The sequence below is a fragment of the Onychostruthus taczanowskii genome, unplaced genomic scaffold (genome assembly GCF_017590055.1).
Source record: "Onychostruthus taczanowskii isolate IOZ18803 unplaced genomic scaffold, ASM1759005v1 scaffold29, whole genome shotgun sequence".
Classification (NCBI taxonomy): Eukaryota; Metazoa; Chordata; class Aves; order Passeriformes; family Passeridae; genus Onychostruthus; species Onychostruthus taczanowskii.
In genome coordinates, this window is record NW_024500239.1 from 6,164,059 (window position 1) to 6,180,274 (window position 16,216).

At 41.7% G+C, this 16,216-nt stretch overlaps 1 protein-coding gene across 1 annotated transcript in view; it reads right to left on the reverse strand.

Annotated features, from left to right (window-relative positions):
- AHRR (aryl-hydrocarbon receptor repressor) overlaps nt 1-4,638 on the reverse strand; it is a 62,655-nt gene extending 58,017 nt beyond the window's left edge. Inside the window, exon 1 of the mRNA XM_041408138.1 lies at nt 4,571-4,638. Within this exon, the coding sequence (XP_041264072.1) occupies nt 4,571-4,632 (62 nt within the window). The 5' untranslated portion in view covers nt 4,633-4,638. The remainder of the gene's footprint in view (nt 1-4,570) is intronic.
- Between the last annotated feature and the right edge of the window lie 11,578 nt (nt 4,639-16,216).

The following is a 16,216-nucleotide window of genomic DNA, read 5'->3' on the forward strand; positions in this document are numbered from 1 at the left end:
CAAGTGGATGTGATTTTAAACAATGTGAGTTCCATGGAAAGGCTCAGTTAGCCAGCCATAAACAGAAAGGCACAGGCAGGGGAAATCTTCAGTGGGCTGCCTTGAGGCAAATGAAAATTCTAGCCTTTATTTTGAGCTGAAAGTAGAGGGTGCTTGTTGTGTTCATGTTAAACTCAGGATTGTCAAACTGTAAACAGAGACATAGGAGACACCAGATGATCCCTCATTTGCTCTGCTTTCCATATAACACTGCTATAGTAAAGGAGAACATGTAATTCAAGGAATAAATCTGGCTTTTCTTTCTTCACATTGTTAAACTACCCAGTGGTCACAAGCACTTGTACCTGTGCAGACCTCACATCAGCAGTCCCTGTGCAGTGGGAGCCGTGTGGGACTGGGTGGGGAGAACATTTTGTGTTCTGGTGGTACACAAGGCATAGAGCCCTGTTCGTGTTAGTGATTCAGCGTGCCCATGACACACAGACCACCACTAGTGTAAACCAGTTTGGTGAGCTCGCAGAGGAATTTCCTGCAACTACAGCTCTGTCTGCTGCTCCCTACCCTCTGCAGAGCCCTACCCTGTTAATGAAAACTTTGCCCTGAATAGGTTTTATAAGTATGCCACAGTGTTGAACCAGTAGAAGACCTGAGCTGAGAAAGGTCTAATCATTTACCGTGACAGCAAGCTTTCAGTAGGAAGGGGAAGGGAAGAGAGACCATGAGATGTGACAGACAGACTGAGAGCAAAGTAACAACAGATGATTATCATGAGTGTACTGACCAGCACCCTCAGTCACTGAGCTGTCCTTGGACATTGTATGGGAATTTTGGCAGAGCTCAGATCCAGTGGCAGCCATGTATGTGTGTGGATGTTCACCACGTCCTACGGACCAAAAGGACAGAATGAGAGAAAGCTGCTTGAAGAAAAGGCACCCCTTTGCCACCTCCTCTGTCTCTTCTGCACCTTGACAGCAAGGAAAGGTGAAAGCAGAACTAATGGTCAAGAAGACAAAAGAAGATCAGCAGAGCAGATGAGAGGTGGGATAGTGTGGTACTAAGTAAGAGGAAGGGCTATGCCACAGAGGGTCTTAAAATTAGAATTAGGAAGCAGGAGAGAGCTGCACCTCCCAAGGTCTCTGTTTACCCTGGCACTGGCACAGTTCTGGCTGAAGTGGTCGTTCTGGAGCAGTTATAGATACACTCAGAGCTAGGACAGGTGTAGTTGCCTTTAAAGAGCTGTAAAACATTACAAGAAATGTTTTGTAGAGGGAGAGGGTTTTATAAGATGCCAGGGTTTGAGATGAAGCAGTGGCTGAAGTTCTCAAATGGTAACTGTCCTGAAGCATTGCATAGTACTTTTAAGTTTTAATTTCAACACAGTGATTTTAGCTTGAGGTAAAAGACAAGATCACTTTAATTTCCAGATGCTTGAATTACCAGTAAAATGTTAGATTTCCACAGGAAATAAACACTTGGTAGAAAATGTTTCCTTTAGTCAAAATGCCAGCTGCCTGGCTGAAAAGCATATCTGATGGAAAATTTTCAATCTGTCTGAGCTCCAGGTGTTTGACCTGTGTCCATAAACACCAGAATTCTTTAGTGTAGATTGGGGCTAGTTTAATGGGGCATGTTTAGATGTTTTTGGGCACAAAAGGAGAACAGCTATATTCTTTAAATTTTCTTGCATGTATAAAAGGAGGACCTGAACCTTATTTTTTGTCTGAAGAATGGCAAACTAATGAAGATAACCTCTGCTAGTTCTGTGTAGAAAGCAAGACTGAAGCATATTAGCTCCTCCCAGTAAAATTTTCCACACATTCTTCCGGAGTCTTGTGGCTCTCTGTATTCTCCCATGGAGTTTTTTTATACATTTTCAGCACTGTTCTGGAAAACCACCTCAGAATAAAATTCTTGTGCCTGAAAAATATTAATGAACATAATGAACAATATCATTATGTGATATCCTGGATTAAAAGCCAGCTGCAGGATCACCACCTGGTTGACAGTCTGATCATGAAAAGATTATGCAGAGTCAGAGAGTTAGCTTCTTGGGATGCGCTGAACATGGGGAGATATAAGTGTCCCAGTTGTTCTGCAGAGGAGAAAGCTGCACCACTGTCCTTGAAATTCTGACCTTCAAAAGCACTAATCCATGAATCCCTACTGAAATCCAAGTGTCCTGCTCACACTGCGGCACTTGAGCTGACTTATCTTTTTGTTAAAAGAAAGGTAAATTCTAGAGACTATTTACATTAAAAAGAGAGAACTGGCCAAAGAACACCCATCAACTTTATTTTCTTTGAAAAATCAGGTTTACAACGGAACAAATACTCCTCCCAGAACAGGTACCAGTATCTACCTTGATTCATTGGCAGAATGGTAAGGGGGAAAGTACAACAAGGCTGTGGAGGAGAAAGTGCTGTGCTGTCAAACAAGAGAAAAAAGCCGTAACAAAGATGGTACGACATGAATTAAAATAATGGTTGAATATGCTGCTCAATTAATAGGCTTTGTCTACCCTTCTAAATTCAAGACAAATTATTTAAGGCAGCATGACAGTAATCTCGGAGTCCTGAAATGTCAGTAAGACCAGAAGGACTGAAAGACACAGACCAGGAAAGGAGCTCTGTCAGCCAGTTGGTCTGGGGCATTCAGAGCCTCTTTAGAGGAAAGTCCCCAAGTGAGGGAATAAGCACAGGAAAGGCTTAACAGAGACCAAGCCCACAAACAGATAAGGTTTGAGGAAGAGACCAGTGTTGCTAGGAACTGAGAAATCATCCTCAGCAAGTGGCAAGTAACTAACCACAGAAAATGGACTGTGGTCTCCAGTGTGGGACTTCAGTATTCTAACAATCTAAACTGTTCCCCTTGTTTTAACCCATGTTTCTTAATCAAAATTGTTCGTGTCCTGGCTTGATAAGTTCATGCTCAGGTACCTGCACTGCAACATCATAGAAAAGTTATTTTCAAGGCAGCATTACCTGCAATGGTTCCCAAGAAGAAAACTTGGTTTTGTAAAGTAAGTGAGAATTTTCTTCTGAGAGTATTAAAGTCAGAACTTCCAAAAAGGCTAATGAGGTCATTTCCATGATTTGTTGGCAGGTAGTTTTCTTAGCCATTCATTTATCTAGAAGTCATCTTTGAGAGGAGCTCTAAATAGCATGTAAACTCCAAACATAAGCTTAATGTTTCTCAAAGCAATTGCAAGTCTCCTTCCTTCTTCACAAAAGTAATGATCCATAAACAGTTCTGCATAGAGGTAATTTAATGTACTGGAAATGTTCCATCCCTCTTGCAATTGTTATCAAATCAAATATCCACATCCATACTGAAACAGTAGTGCAGATATCTTACATACATTTTGAATTCAACACTCAGGATTTTTGCAGGAAGAATGATTTGCTTATGCCACTATCTTTGTCTATTGAAATATGATAAATTTTAAACTAAAAGAAACAATTTTTTAAGTGGGAACAAGCGGTTCATGAGCAAATACTGTCCAAAATCCAAACAATATCAACAGATGTCATTAAAACATTCAGAGAAACTCCCCTTTGACTTTAGACCAATATGTACAATTTTAAGCCAAGTGGGTTATTTTTAGAAGTTCGCAACAACTGAAAATAGGGAAATCTATTTTAGTTACCTTCTCATCCTTAAATTGTGTATGAAGGCCACCAGTGCCAGTTCATAATTTTAACATGGTAAAAATGTGCATTTCACAATCATATAATCAAGTGTAACACAGAAAATATGGGACGATTACATTAAAAAGCTTTATTTCATAGATTGGCTTATGGCATCTGGAACTCATTTACATTTGAGTGATAGCAACTTCTTTTTTCCCCCTCCCATTTCAAGCATCTTGTAGTAACAAATTTCCATTGCATTTCTTCTTTTCCTGCTTTGCCTTCACATATACAATTCCTCTCTCCCATTTTTCTCCTAATGAAAGTGATCCCATAGTAAACAGAAGTCTGAAAATGATGTGTTCTATATGCAAAAAGAGACTCACCAGTCTGCTCTTTCAGTTGGCTGAACTGACCCACTTTCCTGGCTCGCTCATGTTGGACTTAGCAACGCCCCAAGCAAGGCTAAGCCCAGGAAAGGGGAAGGGGGAGTGCAATGCCAGTGCTCTGGTGCCACTCAACACGTGGCTTCTCAAAAAGCTTCTTGAACAGGCAGCAGGGAGCACGGAAGCAGCAAGGTGGCAGCCACCCCTCCAACCCAGTGCCCAGCTGACATTTAGTGCACCGGTGTGTTCTGCCTACGAAAGGGCACTGTCCCTCTCCAGTCTCCACGGCAGCACTGTGGTACCCACCACAACCAGCACTGGCCTCCTCCTGGGATGCCCAGTGATGGGTAAGGATGGTTTGAGCCAGGCTTGGCATCCTTCCTGGAGACATCTTACCCATGAAGAGCCAGCCTCCCAGACGAGGGCTTCTCATTGCTGAGAAGATTAGGTCTCTCCTGTGTCAGTGAACCATAGGAGGAAGGGAGCCCTTCTTCTACCTCATTTCTAGCCCATATGTTTGGAGGGAGATGCCTCCTGATGAATATGATACTTAACTGTTTTTGAATGGGTTTCCTCCTTTTCCTCCCAGCATACAGGCATTCCCCCGGAGGAATCATGGCTTTGACACTGAAAAACAAGAGGAATAGGTTTCTTAGTTTGGAGGTTTCTGTGTTTCAGGCTGCTTTACAAAATGACAGAACTGAGACAGTTCTGCCAAGGAAAATGTTTGTTCCTTGAGTGTGACATTCAGCAACACTACAAAGCATGGTGGCATTAGCGAAGATAGAAGTTTATGGCTTATTCAATTTCCTACCCTAATATTATTAGAATATTGATGTTTATGTTCAATTTTCATTTTTTCCAATTAAGTATACTATGCATGATATAAAATGGTTATAAAATACATCCTGTTTACTGGATATCCAAATTTTTTTCCCTTCCCGGCTCATTTCTAAATTCAGCTAAACAAATAAGAATGAATAATACCACCCGTCATCTGCAGGGAGGATTTCACAGCTTTTAAAATACAGGAATATTATCTCCATTACTGACATTGTGACTAGTCGGTTGTAATTATTCAAATCAGCATTTCTCCAGATCCTCACATCCTCATTTTTAAAGGCTGGAAATATAGCTGTCGGCAGCTCAAGATGTGACACACAGTTTTGTGGTTAGCACTAGGACCCAATGTAGTGCTGACTGAGGTGACAATTTTCACACAAAACTTGGTCTTATTGATTTATTTGAGTATGTTAGCCCCAGAGACATTGCAGGGTGGGAAAAAGTCTTTGCATTCAGTCTGTTTAAATCTTTTGGAGATTAGCTGAATATCAAAGTCTCTTGATTTTCTGTCTGAAAGAATATTTTAGTCATGCTGAGTGCTGTTTAACAGTGGATGCATGTTAACAGAGAGGTTAGTGTATCTCAAGAGTAATTGCTGTTTTGTGTAAGATGTAAAATTAAAGGGAACTTCTATGTCACTGAATCAAATCCCATGCTGGTGAACATGTGTGTCATGTAAAGCAAATCATAAACTTGCTGAGCTTAATTAAAAAACCCTTTAGAATGGCTTTCTTTTTCATTGAAAGACAGCTTTCTGATAACTAGAAACCTTTTGCCTTCCAGCTTAAATTTGTTCATGGTCATTTTATGCCCATTTGTTCTTCTGCCAACATTGTCTTTTAGTTTAAATAGCTCTTCCTCCTCCATTGTGTTTACTCATTGGCATATTTTTAAATATCAGTCATATCTTCAGTCAGCCTTCATTTTTCTATTCTGGGACAACCCAAACTCTTTTATTTCCCTCTCCTGTTACAAACTAGTTTTTTTTCTTCCTGTCAATTTAGGAGAAAAGAATTGAGCCCAGTTTATTAAGAAAAATCTAAAATGTATTTCATACATGCAAGCACAGCATCCTTTGCTAAATTGAGATACCTTAGGTCTACTGTGTTTCCCTCATCTGAAAAATCAGTTATTCTGTCAACAGACAGTTAGCAGGTTACTTTGTCAAAATTATTTAAATCTACATTCCATTTTTACTCCAACTAACTACAGCTGTTATTTGTTCTTTCCTTCTGAGAATTCATTCTAAAATTATGCATAATGTAGAGATCAGACCAATTGCCTTCTCTCAAATGCAGGTTATGGTGGAAACACCAGTCATTCTCCAGTTGGTGCAGTGTCAGGCATTAGGTTCTTCCAGAAACAGGACCATATTTTCCACTTTTACTGGAATAATTTCCTGTGATGTCAGATGGGTGAACTGCCTGTCCAAAGCTGATGAGGGATATGATACCGCACAATAAATACTGCTGCAGGTTAAGATTATGCCACAGCCTTTGCTTGGATTAAGCCTTCTTGCCATCTTTAAAGACCTTGTTAAATAGGTTTAATCTGCAAGTTTGTTTTCTTTTTAACAGTCTGCCAGTTTTTAAGATTACATCTACCCTAACAGGTTTCTTCCTTCAGCTGGAAGCTAAAGTGGTGTGGAGATGCCAAAAGAACTGCAGTTTCTTTTGAAACCTTACATTAAAATGTATTTTCTTTGTATTTGTGGTGGATTGACACTGTCTGGATACAAGGTACCCACCAAATCCACTCTACCACTCTCCTCCTCAGCAGGACAAGGGAGAAAAAATACAACAAAAGGCTCATGGGTCAAGATAAGGAAAGGGAGAGATCACTCACCACTTACTGACAAAACAGACTGAACTTGGGGAAATTAGTTTAATTTATTACCAATCAAATAAGAGCAGGATAATGAGAAATAAACTCAAATCTCAAAAATATCTTCCCCACACCCTTCCTTTCTTCCAAGGCTCAAGTTTACTGCATTTTCTCTACCTCCTCCCCCTGTAGCAGCACAAGAGGATGGGAATGGAGGCTGTGGTCAGTTGATCACACTCTGTCTCTGCCACTCCTTCCCCCTCAGGGGGAGGACTCCCCACACTCTCCCACGAACTTCTCCAACATGAGTTCTTCCCACGGGCTGCAGTTCTTCACAAACTGCCCCAACATGGGCCCAGTCCTTCAGGAACAGGCTGCCCAAGCATGGGTGCTCCTTGGGATCACAGGTCCTGCAGCAAACCCGCTCCAGTGTGGGGTCCTCTCTCCATGGGTCCACAGGTCCTGCTAGGACCCTGCTCCAGCACAGGCTTCCCACGGGGTCACAGCCTCCTTCAGGCACCCACCTGTTCTGGAGGGGGGTCCTCCATGGGCTGCAGGGACACAGCTGCCTCACCATGAGCTGTTCTATGCACTGCAGGGGAGTCTGCCCTGGTGCCTGGAGCACCTCCTCCCACTCCTTCTTCACTGACCCCGATGTCTGCAAGGCTGCTGCTCTCACATCTTCTCACTCTTCTCCCTGACTGCAGTTGAAGTGGTGCGGGCTCTTTTCCCCGTTCATAAACACGTTATCCCAAAAGTGCTGCCATCATTGCTGATGGGCTCAGCCCCAGCCAGCAGCAGGTCTGTCGTGGACCTGCTGGACTCAGGGGGAGCTTCCAGCAGTTTCTCACAGAAGCCACCCTTGGAGACCCCCACTACCTTGCCATGCAAACGTAATACAATATTGTAATACTTTCATGTTCTGAGTCCTTCCTGTCCATAATATGAATCTATGACTCATAGTTCATGTTTCAAAACAGTGTCACATGCTAGACTTCCCTTCTCTTGCCTTCATGAGCAAAATTAGAAGGAGAAAGGATTGAACAGCATAATTCAACTGAAAACTGAAAGCTAAGAGGTCATTCAATTTCCCAAAAGGGTGACTTTGTTTTAAAACCCATTCTGGATCAGTTGATTAATATGTGACAGCAAATAAAACTAACTAAAAAGACCTCAGTATTCAAACTGAAAACCAGGAAATAAATAGCAAACAATATGAGCTAGAATTTATGGAGTGCAAAATGCTAGTTAGGAAAGATACAGGCCCAAAGGAAAATTCACAAATTGCAGTGCTAAAGACAAAAGATAGTCTGCTGTTTACAAGAATATCATGAAGAAAATAATTCTAAAAGGTGTATATGGTTCTAAGTAGATGGAGATTACTTTATATTAGAACTGCATAAAAGGTAAGAGTGCTTAACAACTTTATTTCTAGTCTCTGAAAAGAAGGAGAATCATGCACTCCCATCAAACAAGAATTAGCCATGCACTCTTCAGGCTTTCTACAAGAACTTTCTACAGAATTAGAACAAAGGATTTCCACAGCAACGTGGTATGAAGCACTGCCCCAGCAATTGAGCACCAATGTGCTAGATACACACACAACCAAGAGGTGCTTCTGCCACTACCACTAATGCCAGTAGTGGCATGTGGCTAAAATGAGTCTGAGAATGCATGGACAGGAATAAAGACAGAGTCAGAAGGTTCATGGCTAATGGTCCTAAAAATATGTCTGAAAACAGCACTTGAATTTGTTGAGTTGCAAAGATCCATAAACCTTGAAAACATCTATTTTAAAAACTGGAGAAGAGCATGTATTCACAATCCTACCTGAACTGTGTTTTCTTCTGATCACCTGTGAGCTCTTCTCTCCACCCCTAGGACAGAACAGCCCATCACCACCACTCAATGAGGCTGGGGGCTCCTTCCCCTGCCACCTATCTCATGTGGATGAAAAACAGGAAGAACCTGGGTGGACAGCACTCAGCTGCTCAGAACAGTTGTGCTCTTTGCTTTCTCCCTATAATGCTTGCGAGCCCTCACGTTGTCTCTGCGTGCTTGAGGTAGGATGGATATGGACCCAAAGAAGCAATATTCTACCATTCCAGCAGAAGGAAAGGGGGCTTACAAGCTTGAGGAGCTTCAGGAGGAGGAGAGCTGGGACCGAAAGGATCAGAATTGCTAGAAAATGGTAAATGTGGACCACAATAATTTGCTTCTGTCAGATGCTTGTAATCACCACTGACATTAAGTTACAATGAATCTCTGAACACTGGGGAGCACTGAAGGACTGAAAGACAGCTGCTCTATGATAATATTCAGAGAAGGGAAACATAATGATCCAGCTGTCCACCGGATGGCAAGACTGACATCCATCCCAAGCAAAATACCAGAAATGCTGATAAGAAAGATGAATTACATCACTCAGCAGAATTCTATGGAATATCATGCTCTTTGGAGCAAAACTAACTCACTGAGAAGTTATCATCTCTAGCTGAATGAGGAGTTCACTTGTATTAGTAACTTAAGTTAGCAGCACAGCATTCTGCTTTTAAAAAGTCCCAAGGAAGCATTACAGTGCACAGTTTCCACAGTAAATAATCTGTCAAGTGACAGAATAAAGAGAAAAGCAGTCATAGAGAAATCACTACTAAATAGAAGAAGTTTATTATAAAGACCTTACAGACACTGAGGTTCAATACAAACTCATTGGCAATAATATTTACAAAGCTAAAAAAATTTAGAAGTTTGATAAATAATGCTGAAGACACAGTGAAACAGAGCAACCTGGAGTGTCCAGTAGGCTGTGTTTCTTTATTCACAGTGCATTTTAATACAGTCAAATGCAAACACTTGCATCTCAGAATAGCGAATACACATCATTGATACTGGATAGGGACTGCATCCTGAAATGTGAGTGATTCTTGAAAGGAATTAGGGATCAAAGTGAAAAATGAATACAATCCATACTTTGAGCTGCCAGGGAGGAGCTGCTACAAAGGGAGCTAATGCAGCTGCTAACCTAAGTGAAGTGGGTTTACCTCTGCTTAAAGATACCATAAGACTGATGCTGGAACAGTGTGTACAGTTTGCATGTAAGTGTTTTTCAAGTAATGTTAGAAACTGGTAAGAGTGAGGAAAGAAGCTAAAATAAATACTTTCAAGCTGAAAAAATTTCTTTGCATAGAAAAAAGATTTAGGTGATTTGAGCAAAGTGAAGTACTTCCAGGGGAAGATATGCTTACTGAATTATTTTAATCTGAAACACAGACTAAAACTTAGAAAATGAAGCTGAAGCCAGATACATCCAAATAAGAAAGAAGGCATTAATCTGTAACATCACGAGCATTTAAACACTGGAACAAGGTACAAAGGATTTAATGGATCCTGTTGTCTTGAAACCACTGATAGATGCCTTTTTTGTAATATGCACTTTACCCTAAGAGAAGCTATACTTAAATTAAATAGAAACAGTTGAGTTGAACACAGGCATACTCAGAAAAAACCAAAAAATCTTTGGTAGCTATAGGAGGTCAGATTACATTATCCAATGATCTCTCCTTTCACTAAATTTTATGAATAATTTCCTGCCCGAATGTAATCACATACCATGCATTCAGTGCCTGAACTACAAGAAAGGGCTGTGCAGACCACAGCTTCAAAGAGGCACAGTTATCAGAGAGGCAGCCTGCCAGTGGGAAGGTTGTGGGTGTGCTCATCCCTACTGTGCCACGGCACCGTGCTGCAGTCTCACCAGCAAAGCAAGAAGGGGACGAGGCTGGAGCGTGGCTCAGGATTATGTGTTCCACCGTGGCAGGGCCAGCTCTGGAAAAAGGCTTCCAGTCACGATGGCTCATCAACAGGATAGAAATCTACCTGCCTGCTCTCACTAAATTAATTGTGATTAGCATATTTGTGCCAATTTTTCTGCTTCTAATGAATGGCCATGCCTTAGGAGAAAATATGGTACCAGTTTTGGATATATCATTGTAAATAGCATGTTTCTAGCTGAAGCTGCCCACTTAAAAGATAACTGGAGCAAAGAATGAATAAGGGTTGTGAAACTGAGCCCCACAGTCAGAGTGCAGGAGCGCAAACTGTTTGGGTTACCATGAAGAACAGCAACAGAGAACTTCCGTACAATAAGTAACTACATTACGTAGGAAACAAACATTTCGTGACAAGAAACAAACATTTCTAGCAAGATCCAATTTACTGAACTTGAGGCTAATTAAATCCAAATAACAGTTAAATGACTACCAAAATAATTTACCAAAGCCTGTAGAGGATTCTCCATCACTGAGTATATTTTCATCAAAAACTTTTTTCTTAACAAAACTAATGGACTGTGTTGTAAGAATTTGTTGAAGGATGTCCAATGGTCCAGTTTTACATGAGATTGAAGCAAGATCACAGTGGCTCTTTCTGGTCCTAAAATTTCCTTTTCTACCTCAATTATTTCCCCAGTGAAAGAGCAGTGGGTTAAATCTCAAACATGAGGAGTTTTCAGAAGACTAAAAAAAGTATTTAATGCTTGATTTAGAGAGGGTGTTCTACAAGTATCAGGGATCATATGTTGTCTGACAAACACACATAAAACCTCTCTTTAATTTCCTTTGAAGAAAATGTGTACAAATTTGGCTACGTTTGGAACTTGTAGGAAAAAATCCAGCTTGCGTGTGCCCGGGAGGCTTGTTGTAGTCTGACAGTTATCCAGAGCTTCTGCCTGAGCTGAGCACACGTCATCCCCTTCATTCCTCCTACAGGCATCTGCACTGTGCATATGCATCCCTGTGTGCTTCACAGGGCTCCCCTGCGAGCAGCAAAGGCAGCGCTAGACCTTCCCTCTTGCCATCCCTCCCCATCCTGGTGCAACAGAGGACTCCAAATATAAGGCACAGGAGCAAGGAGTCAGCCATGGGAAGGACTGAAGCAGATTAGGACAAGGCAGGGAGGGACAGCAGAAGGCTTGTATTCTGACTCTCAGCACCCCTAAGACCTGCAGAGAGAGGTTGTGCTCTGAAACACTCTGGAAAATGACCATTCGGGAGCACTGCTTTTGTGTTATCATTAGGAATTCAAAGTAACCATTGAAAATATGGGGGTTTGCCAGAATTAAGGTGGCCAGCACCTCCCTACTGCAATCTCCCTTCCAGGTCCTTTGTGGGCTCCTTTGCCACACTGCCTACCTTAGGGGAAGCAATCTGAGCACCAGGAGCCAGACTCCTGCCCCTCTTGGAGAGCTGAGGGAGGGAATCGGGGCTCCGCTGTGGGAATGAGGGCTGCAGGATGCAAAGCACACAACTACAGCCTGGGACATCAGAAGCACCAGCCCTCACCTTCCAGCAGCCTTGGTCTGTTCTAAAAGCATTGAGCACTCGGTACTGCAGCTGGAGGCAGCCAGCACTGAGCTCTGAATCAGCATAAACCAAAGGCTGCGTCTTCTGGAAAATCAGCTCCTGAGTGCCCGGCATCGAGCAAAGGAGAATAAGTATTTCAGGTTTATCACTTCTAATAAGTCCATAGGTCTCAGCAGTATAATAAAGATTAACTCAGTGGTGGATTTGATGCACTTAAATACTAAAGTAACAATTACCACCGAAGAGTCTGTAACAAAATCAATAGCACTTTTTTTGCACCAGATTTTAACAGTGCTGGGACTATGAGGTGAATGAGGATAATAGAAAACAAATACAACTTCTACTTTAGTATGAGATTAAGTTTAGTTCCTGTCCACACAAGTGAGGAATTTAACAGCTGGACTTGATGTTCTTAGAGGTATTTTTCAATCTAAGTGTTTTATGAATTTACGTTTACTCCTAGGTTTCCTAATTTGCAAGTGCTTGACTTTAAAACAGAGCAGCGCTTTGCTACAGGATGGATATGTATCTACACTCTTCTTTAGCAAAACAATAATTTCAATCATTATTCTTCTGTCACAAACAAGTTCATCAGAGGACTGAATTGTCTCATCAGCCTTTCTTTCTTTTTATGTTTATATAAGAAAGCCTGAAATTAAGTTCAAGGACACTTCTTTTGAGCTTTGAGGATGTAAATAAATAACTTCTTAAGAAAGCTTAGATGCAGTTTTGATGGGGTTTTTTTAGGTGATGTTTGAAAAATACAGCTGTTTTTAGAACTTCCAACATGCACTCTGTCACTTGAGGAAGGATACACATGGTAGCACATACAAAAACACACCAAAAAAATTAATATTGGGAATATGTCTGGTACAATACTTTGTAGTTAGTAGAGTGGTATCTCTTTCTATGAGGCTTGACTTTGGTCCTCCATTGTCTATACCACAGACCTTCTAGGAAAATATAAAGTTGTCACAGCAGCTGGACTTTTCATAGGAAGGCATGAGCAGCAATGAAAAGCTTTTCTACAGCTGGGACATTTAGGATATTGTCTGAACCATATGGATTATTTGATAACTAACAAGACAGTCAATCTTGCACTGCAATCTTTCCCTCAGTGGGGATATTAGTGTAGCACGTTTCACTTTTAAACTCTCAGGAACATAATATCTTTGAGATCTCTGTGTCCTGTTTGTTGGAACCTGACTAACAGGTCACAAGAAAAGCAGACGTCATGAAAGTGTAAGCATCATTTCCATAGCAAATCTGACTAAAACCAGTAAGATAGGTCAATGAAATATTTCTACCATGAATGAGTAGTGTAGCAAGGCCTCAGCTCAGCTGTCTTCCACCTATAGCTAGGTTCAGATTTTGGGACCAGCTTTATGCTGGCAACACAGAGCTCAGTACAGAGAACAACTCAAGCATGTTTGTTAACTGTATATATAATTTCTCAGACAGGTTCTGCCCAGATTTAGCTTTGTGCTGTCATGATTAGGCTTCTAGAGCTAATTAGTTATTAAAGTTTATGCAGTTCATTAGCTTGTCTTCAATTTTAAGGGAAGGATTGATATCCTTAAATAAAAAGGATAACAATATCCATTTGAATTAATTGTGTCACTTTTTTCACAAGACACATGTGGCTGTGCACTGACTGCTATTGAGTTGTTTTATCTTCATGCCCCACTCCCTTTTCTACCATAAGGTGGTATATGTGCCAGCACCCACCCACAGCTGTGATGGGGTAAATTAGACATGTCACTTGGAGTTACAGAACTAGCCACAGATTGCAAATATAATTAAGGACTGGTCCTCCAAGCTCTCTTGTAAGTTCCCTGGCACTCCTGGTGTTATTCTCCCTGCCACCTCTGTTTTAATGCCCTGCTTGTCGTTTCATCACACTTCAACTGTCTGAGATTTAGGTTCTCTTTGAAGTTGTTCTCTTGGAACAAGGATCTTTGATAAGACATCATAAGATATCATCCTGCATCCATCCACAAGGCTAGGCTAGAAGTGTGGTTGTATCGAGTTTGTGTGGCCAGGTTTTGGCAGCAGAGGGACGATAGGTGTGGCTTTCCATGAGAAGATGCTGGAAGCTTCTCCCATGTCCACCAGAGCCAATGCCAGGCTGCTCCAAAGTGGATCTGCACAGGCCAAGGCAAAGCCAATCAGAAATGGTAGTAGTGTTTCGGTGATAACATATTTAAGAAGAAAAAAAATAGGTATTGTGCAGAATGAATTCTGCTCAGAGAAAAGAGGAGTAAGAATATGTGAGAGGAGCAGCTCTGCAGACAGTGAGGTCAGTGAAGAAGGGGGAGGAGGTGTTTCAGGTGCCAGAGCTGAGACTCTCCTGCAGCCTGTGGTACAGCATGTAGTGGGGCAGTTGTGCCCCTGCAGCTCATAGAGATCCAAAGGGATGCAGAGATCCACCTGCAACCCATGGAGAAGACACACACCAGAGCAAGTGGATGCCTGGCAGGAGGCTGTGACCCTGTGCTGGAGCTGGCTCATGGCAGGGACCTGCAGACCCATGGAGAGGGTGTGTCCAGTGAGTGTCCCCATGGTTTGTGGGAGATCTGTGCTGGAGCAACCTGTCCCTGAACAACTGCACTCTGTGGGAAGGGAGCCACACTGGAGCAGTCTGTGAAGAACTGTGGGAAAGGTTCAGGCTGGAGAAGTTCATTAAGAACTGTCTCCTGTGGGAAGAACCCCACCTTGGAGCAGAGGAAGGTTCCTCTCTCTGAGCAGTGGAGAAACATGTGGTGAACTGACCATAACCCCATTCCCTGTCTCCAGCACCACTGGGAGGCAGGAGGCACAGCTGGAAAGAAGGGAGGGGTGAGGGGAAGGTATTTTTAAGATTTGTTTTACTTCTCAATATCCTGCTCTGATTTTGATTTGTAATAAATTAAGTTAATTTCCCCAAGCTGAGTCTGTTTTGCCCGTGATGATTATCAATGTGTGATCTCTTGCTGCCCTTATCTCAGCTCATGAGCCTTTTGTTATGCTTTCTCTCCCCTGGCCAGTTGAGGAAGGGAGTGATAGAGTGCTTTTGGTGGTCCTGGCATCCACCCAGGGTCAACCCACCACAGAGGTGCAATTTTGGAGTAAATGCAAACAGCAGGATGGGAAACCCTGAGTTACACAAATGAAGGCCATGGATAGGTTAGAGGATTGAATAGATGAGATAGGACAGAATCACTAACAACCATTTCCAGGAGTTTTCTACTGAAAAGCCAAAATGGAACTTAAATGGCAGTTTCATCAGGAAAGAATTGCTTATCAAATTCAAGAAGACTCTCCACAGTAGCCAGTAAGATGGTGATGTTCTTCTGTGAGTGAGCCAAGATCCAGTTCCAAGTCTTTAGAAAAAGTCTGTCCTACACAACAACTGTACTCTCATTGTCCTGATTTCTCTATTTTTTTCCATAGAAGGCTTCTTAAAAGATTTTAGTTGCACTCCAGTGCAGTACAGGAGTAAAATATGTGACAGCTCATCTATTTTGAATATCTATTTTTCCATATATATAGATCATATATAATTCATTGATATCATATCATTGATATCATATATTTGCACCTTTTCTGCATCACTAGAAACAGTGTGGAAAGACACAATGTACCATAAGAAGGACAAAAGTGGCTGCCTTGGGCTCAGAGACACAGCCTGTCCTCAGAGGAGCCTGTGTGACTCCAGGATAACACAAAATAGCATTCTTCCGAATAAAAGAAGCAAAAGAGACATGGATATAAGGCAAAGAAAATGGAGACTGTTCTAAAAGTTATGGAAAAGGACTAGGAAGGCAGGCAGGAAAACCAGCAATACAGCTAGATACAAAATCAGCTTTTTTGGGGAGATGCAATCCTGTTCTTCTCCAGGCTTTGCTGTTCTGTGTTGTTCCTACTCAGTTATTCAGTGGAAGAAAGAGTAACTGAGGATGAACTTATAAGTGCCCCCCAAGAGAGGTTCAGCAGAACTTAGATATCTGAAGATCCAGAGGTAAAACAAACAAAACAACAACAACAAATAAACCCCAACCTTTCAGGGAGGGGAAAACAGTGTTTTTCTCAAAGCTTGAAATGGAAAATGGGAATGCAGAGAAAAATTGAAATTAAATATGACGCATTTTCTTCTGGAACTCTGAAAGGTATGCTAGCTTGATGCTTAAATTAA